General features: G+C 39.0%; 1 protein-coding gene across 1 annotated transcript in view; it reads left to right on the top strand.

Annotated features, from left to right (window-relative positions):
* DOCK7 (dedicator of cytokinesis 7) overlaps window positions 1-7,170 on the top strand; it is a 227,951-nt gene that overhangs the window by 36,720 nt on the left and 184,061 nt on the right. The window contains exon 10 of the mRNA XM_023515104.1: window positions 1,513-1,743. Within this exon, the coding sequence (XP_023370872.1) occupies window positions 1,513-1,743 (231 nt within the window). The remainder of the gene's footprint in view (window positions 1-1,512; window positions 1,744-7,170) is intronic.

Here is a 7,170-nt window from a genome sequence, read left to right as displayed (position 1 = left end):
GCACCATGTCCTGTACTCGTCCTTCAAATCTCCAGTTTCAAAACTAATTGAGTCTTTCAATTTTTTTTTTCTTGCAGAGAACTGAGTTAGTTCAGTTTAACTCCTAATAATTAAAATTTTTCTTTATTTACAAAACAGTGATGTTGATAGAGTGTTTCCTAGCAAAACAAGTACTCTTGGCTTCTAGCTGACTACAGATAATTAAGGAATGTTGTAAAAACAGAAAATACAACCTCTTTTGCCTCAGGTGACTGATTTCTAGAATTTGGATAAACTGACACTTGCAAAGTAGTTGAATAGTTGATACCAAATTTCAGTTACCCTCAATTAGCTACCAGAATACAAGGGGTTTTGGATCTTTAATCATGAGATTTAATACTGGAACATCCAGGAAAGCTATGCTTGAGGTGTACAGTGTACCCAAATCTACAAAATGTTCTGCTTTCTATTTTCCTGTAACAAGATTCAGAACAAGAACTGAGCTTTTTTGCTAGTGCATGTGTAGGTGGATATAAGCACTTGATACTCTTCTCTCCTTGGCTATCTGGTTTAACTCAGAGGTAAAATAACAGTTATCCAGCTTTCCCCAGGTTGTCATTTTAGAAATCTTCAGTTACGTGGAACACACGAGTTTCCTGGTAGCTTATTCCACTCTTTACGTATTTGCATAGACTGATAGAATTAAACATATTTGATATTCAGGCTCTTTGAGCAAGAACCTGTTTTGGAGGTGTAGCAGGTTAATAATAAACAGTGCTACTATTTAACCGTCATTCCGCGTTTCCCAGCCCTGAGTCTTAGAGCCGTTAGCGTCTCCCTCACCAGCAGCCCATTTGCAAAGAGTATGTAGGACAGGGGGTGCCAGTTTTCAGGTACTCAGTCTCAGACTGAGTGTCGGCTCTTCCAGGCCAGTGTTTGTTTCAGGAATAGCTTAAAAGTTGAGCCAGCCTCGAGGTGTCCCTGAGATGCTCATGTCCCATTTGGACGTTAGTGCTTTGTTCAGGGTTTAGTGCTCTTACAATACTTGTTTTCTTTGCTTCTTTTGCTACAACTCCTAGTTCATTATCTTTGGCCTGTCTGTGTCTCACATGAACTTTATTCTTCTTTTAAGTTGGAGGCTATTTCAGATCAGCTCGGTCGCATCTTTTACAGAGTAAAAAGTTTAACAAATCACATCTTAGAATATTTTGCTGTTACGGATTGCTAACTAGACTGTGGTTATGCTTCCTTTCCAAAAATAATACTTGTAAAAACATGATGCATGTTTGCACTTGGCTGTCCTTTGTTTTCTCCCAAGAATAACATAATCACAAACAGAAATTTTAAAGACCTACTCCGTACACACATTTGTAGAATGTGGTGAGTTTATTACTTGATCTCCAAAAGGTACTGATAGATTTGCTATCTTTGCTGAGAAATGAGAATTCTTAGCCTGTTCTTTATGTGAGTATGAGTCCTCACAGAATACACTTTCAAGTGTAATTATATGATGTATAAAGTTCTGTTTTGCAGAATAAGGAAAAATTGGAGAAGCTGAAAAGTCAAGCTGACCAGTTTTGCCAGAGACTTGGGAAGTATCGCATGCCTTTTGCTTGGACCGCAATCCACTTAATGAATATTGTTAGCAGCGCTGGAAGTTTGGAAAGAGATTCGACAGAAGTAGAAATCAGTACTGGAGGTAAGAGTGTTTTATATAAAATGTTTCTAAATTTTTCTTTTTTCTCAGATAGGCTTGTTTTATTTGTAAAATTTGCAATGTGGTATTCCTTTATTACCTTCTTTATTTAACACCATTATTAAGGTATATTAATAATTTGCGTACCTTACCATTCAACCATTTGAAGTATGCAATATGAGAGGTCCTTAAAAAGTCTCTCTCTTTTTAAAATTAATTATTTATTTATTTTTTAAATTGAATGATAACTATGTACATTAATGCACTTCTGGGGTACAGTGTGGGGTTTTCACACACAAAAAAGTCTCTTTGTTAAACGTTTGAGGAAAAAAGGGGCTTTCCTTCTGGGCTGCCGTCCGTAGAGACTTTGCCTGTTCTTCCCGTATTCGCGTGGGTTTTCCTGTCTACTTTGGTTTCCTCTCATATTCCAGAGATGTGCATGTTAGGTTAATCGGTGTGTCTGAACCGTCCCTCTCTGAGTGTGTGTGGATGTGTGTGTGAGTCCCGTCCTCAGGTGGTTCCGGCTTTGCACCCTGAGCTGCTGTGTTAGGTTCTGGTCACCCACAATTCTGAACTGGAATAAGCATCAAGCAGTAGGCTGGAAAATGAATGAATGAATAAATACAGATTACCGTCAAATAAAAATTCATAAGGCGTGTAATCATACAAATGTGTCACAGTAATCTGTGCAGTAGCAAAGTGCTCAGTGAACTGTCGGGTCTTGCTGTTCTGAGCCGTGTAGCAGTCGGAGAGGCTCCTTGCAACTTTTGCTTTGCAAACATTTATTCCTTGATTTAACCCACCTCCGCTGTGACCGCTTTCACTCACTAATTCACCAAAAGTTGGGCAAACAACTCTTACTTATTTTCATTGGTTTTAAATGTATAGTTCATGTTTATTTTGATGTTTAACATTAGAAATGTTTTGATCTTTATATAGAAGTTTGATGGTGTTTTTGTGACCAGACATATGCTGTGGGAACTTAAATCTTGTTTATGTCAGTTGGCACACGGTGCCATCGTACGTCATTTCATTTCACTTAAAGCAGTGGCTCTCCATCTGTGGGTCGCGGCCCACAGGAACTGTACTAAAGGGTCGTGGCATTAGGAGGTTGAAAACCACTGACTTAAAGTCATAATTTCTAAGAACACATCGATGACATTAAATGGGGACTTACTGCACCGTGTTTTTATGCTATAACCACTGCCACAGTCTAATCTGGAAACACTTTTTACCTATTTGTGGTAGTTGCTCCTAAATACCCCCAAATCTCCAAACACATCCCTAAGCAGCTATTGTGGGTTTGCTCATGCTTGATGTACAGGTAGAATCACACAGCATGGGCCTGTGATGGAGCTTCCTTTATTTAGAATCATGATTTCATGGTTCATCCAGGTGGAATCACACAGCCTGGGTCCGTGATGGAGCTTCCTTTTTCATTTAGAGTCAGGATTTCATGGTTCATCCAAGTGGAATCACACAGCCTGGGTCAGTGATGGAGCTTCCTTCATTTAGAGGAGCATTTTCATGGTTTATCCAGGTTGCATAGTATATGTCAGTATTTGACTTTTTTTTGAGACAGAATCTCACTATGTCACCCTCGGTAGAGTGCCATAGCATCACAGCTCACAGCAACCTCAAGCTCTTGGGCTTAAGTGATTCTCTTGCCTCAGCCTCCCAAGTAGCTGGGACTATAGGTGCCACAACACGCAGCTATTTTTTTGTTGCAGTTGTCATTGTGGTTTATCAGGCCCAGCTGGGCTCGAACTTGCCAGCCCCAGTGTATGTGGCCAGCACCGTAACCACTGTGCTATGGGTACCAAACCAGTATCTGACTTACTAATGCCAGTGACAGTCCATTGTATCAATATATCACATTTATCTATTCATCGGTTGTTCTGTGTTTTTCTACATTTTGATTGTTGATGCTGTGGCGGATGTTCATGTACAGACTTTTGTGTGGACGTATTTTTTATTTCTCTTGGATGTGTTCCTAGGAGTAAAATTGCTGGGTCATATGGCAGTTCTATATTTAATCTTTTGAGGAACTGCCACGCTGTTTTCCAGCTCTTCTGGACCTTCAGAAATCCTGCTTAGCAGTCTGTGGATGTCCCCATTTGCACATATCTTTGCCAGCGCTCGTTATCTGTCCTGATAGTAGCTGTCCCTGTGCAGGCCAAGTGGTGTTTCTGTGGTTTAGATTTGCCTCTCCTTGATCGGAAGAATGATAGGAAGCGTCGTGCTGCATACACTGGCTATTTGTGTAACGTCTTTGGAGAAATAGGTGTTCACATCCTTTGATCATTTTTAATCGCTTTTTCGTCTATAATTATTGACGCCTAATTTTTATTTTTTTACATGTACATGTGTTCATTAGGTTTCCACTTTTTGCCTTCACAAAATTAAAAAGGCGAAAAATTGAATAACAATAACAATGTTTAAGGTAAGGACTAGAAACAAAAACCTCATAAAGAACAAACGAAGGTAAATACATTCAGAAAAGGAATCTGACAATTGCTGCATCGAAATATTAAGCAATAATAGTAATAATGCATAGAAAGTAACATTCACGTGACGCCTAATTTTTAAATGGATTTTCATCTTCTCATCACTGGTTCACGAGAGCTCCTTGCAGGCCCTTGATGCAGATTCCTCATCTCGCTTATGATTCACACGTTTCCTCCCAGTCTGTTGTCTGAAGCACAGAAGTTTTACATTTTGATGACTTTCACTTTTTCTGTATTTTTTTGTTGTTGTTGTTGTGTCTAAGAAACCAGTATCTAACCCAACATCAAGACTTACTTATATGTTTTTACGGGTTCGATAGCTTTAGCTTTCACATTTAGGTTTATAATCAATTTTGAGTTAATTTTCATGCATGGTGTGAGATAGGGGTCCAGCTTTGTCCACGTGTGGATATCCGGTTGTCCCGGGACCGTTGGTTGGAAAGGCTCTTTTTTCCTCATTGAATGGGCTTAGCTCCTTGTTGAAAGTGAGTTGACCATTGAGCTTGTCGTGTCCGTTCCACTGACCTGCGTGTCTAACCTTACTGTACCAGTGCTGTGCTGTGTTACTTCAGCTTGTAGTAAGTTTCCAAACCGACAAGACTGAGTCTCCCAACTTTGTTATCTTTTTGCAAAATTTGTTTTGGCTGTTGGGTTCCTTTTATTTAAATATGAAATTTAGGATCAGCCACCAATTTCTGCACAATGGCAGGTGGGATTTTGCTAGGTATGGCATTAAATCCGTCAATTTGTGTATTATTGCCATCTTCACAATAGCAAGTCTTTGAATCCAGGAACATGGGTTTTTTTCATTTATTTGCATCTAAGTCAGTTTTTTCAGCAATGTTTTGTAGTGGTGTATAAGTTTGTCTTTCTCTTAATTAAATTTATGCCCAATTATTTCATTTTTTGATACTATTCAAAATGGAATTGTTCTCTTAATTTCATTTTCAGAAGGTCCATTTCTAGTGATAAGAAATACAAGTGACTTTTGTCTATCAACCTCATACAATGAGACCTTTTTGAATTTATTAATTCCAGTTGTTGTTATTTGTTTTTCTGCCGATTTCTTAGGATTGTCTGATATAGGATTGTGTCATCTGCAGGTAAAATCAGGTTTACGTTCTTTTCCAATCTGGATGCCTTTTGTTTATCTTTTCATTTATCTTTTCTAATTGTCTTGGCCTGAACTTTCTAGACAATGTTGAATAGAAGTGGGTGCCCTTGTCTAGCTCCTGACCGTTGTGTTCAGTCTTCCACTGTCCAGCGTGATGTTTGCTGTGGGTTCTTCACATACGTGCGTTAGTAGATTGGGGATGTTCCCTTCTATTCCTAATTTGTTTAGTGTTTTTATCATGAAAGGCTTTTGGATTTTGTTAAATGCTTTTTCTGCATCTATGAAAACAATTTGTATATGTTTATCTTATATCCTTTTAATGTGGTTTATTGCATTGATGTATTCGACTTTGGTTTTAAATTAAGCTTAAATTCCTAGGAAGAGTACTGCTTAGTCACGGTATATAATCTTTTCTAGTGTGTTTGGAGTTTGTTTGCTAGTACGTATCTTGTTTAGGATTCTTCATAAGGCATATTGGTCTGTAGTTTTTCTTTGTTTTGATGCCTCTGTCTGGTTTTGGTATCCGGGTGGTACTGGCCTCATAGAATGAGTTGTGAAGTGTTCCTTCCGTTTTTTGGAAGAGGTTTTGAAGGACTAGTATTAATTCTTCTTTGAAAGTTTGGAAGAATTCACCAGTGAAGCTGTCTTGACCTGGTCTTTTCTTTGTGGGAAGTGTTTTCTTTACTAATTCAATCTCTTGACGTAGGTCCACTCAGATATTCTCTTTTGTCTGAGTTGGTTTAGTACTTCCTTTCATTCTAGAATGTGTCCGTTTCACGCTGGTTATCTAACCTAAGTGTTGACGTAACTGTTGGTACTATTGCCATATGATCCTTTTATCTGTAAGGTCTGAAGGGATATCCTTCTTGCATTCCTGGTTTTAGTAAATTTGAGTCTTTTCTATTTTTTTCTGCATCAGTTTAGTGAAAGGTTTGTCAATTTTATCTTTTTGAAGAAAGAAACCCTTTTCTTATTCCTAGTTTTTTCCCTGCTGATTTCTGTGATTCTGTTTCACGGTTCCTAGTTTTTCCCCCGTTGATTTTTGTGATTCTGTTTCACGGTTCCCTCTCTGCCGCTGTCGTCTTTGAACCCTTCTTCTTGCTCTGGATTTACTTTCTCTTCTGTTGTTTCTCAAGTGTCATCCCTGATTTCAGGTATTTCTTTTTAACAGCATTTATTGCTCTGAATGTCCCTCCACCCACTGCTTTAGCAGTGTTTCGCATATTTATTTTCAGACATCTTAAATATTTTCTGCTTTTCCCGTTAACTATTTAGAGATATGCTATTACATTTACAAGTATTTGTAAATTCCCCAAATTGTCTCATATTAGTGATTTATAGTTTAATTTCACTCTTCTTAGAAAGTGTGTACCATATGATTTTAATTTTTTCAAATTTGTTATACCTTGTGTTACGGCTTAGTGTAGGGACTGTCTTGGCAAAGGGCCTGAAGGTGCCGGAGGAGAATGTGCATTCTGTCCTCAGTTAGCGCACAGTAGTAAGTGGCCATCAGCTCTAGTGTGTTAATGGTTTTGTTCAAGTCTTCTGTTTCCTTGTTAACTCAATCTAATCTAATTGTGCTATTGGTTTTCAGTAATATCATTATCTTACTAATACTTTGGGCTTGGTGCCTGTGGCTCAAGTGGCTAAGGCGCTGGCCACATACAACCAAGGTGGCAGGTTCGAATCCAGCCCAGGCCCGCCAAACAACAATGGCTGCAACCAAAAAATAGCCAGACGTTGTGACGGGCGCTTATGGTCTCAGCTACTTGGGAGGCAGAGGCAGGAGACTCGCTTGGGCCCAGGAGTTGGAGGTTGCTGTGAGCTGTAATGCCACAGCACTCTACCCAGGGGGACAGCTTGAGGCTCTGTCT

This window comes from Otolemur garnettii, unplaced genomic scaffold, assembly GCF_000181295.1.
Source record: "Otolemur garnettii isolate 467f Iridium unplaced genomic scaffold, OtoGar3 scaffold00066, whole genome shotgun sequence".
Lineage (NCBI taxonomy): Eukaryota > Metazoa > Chordata > Mammalia > Primates > Galagidae > Otolemur > Otolemur garnettii.
The sequence above is the reverse complement of the archived record's forward strand: the minus strand, read 5'-3'. Positions and strand labels throughout refer to the sequence as shown.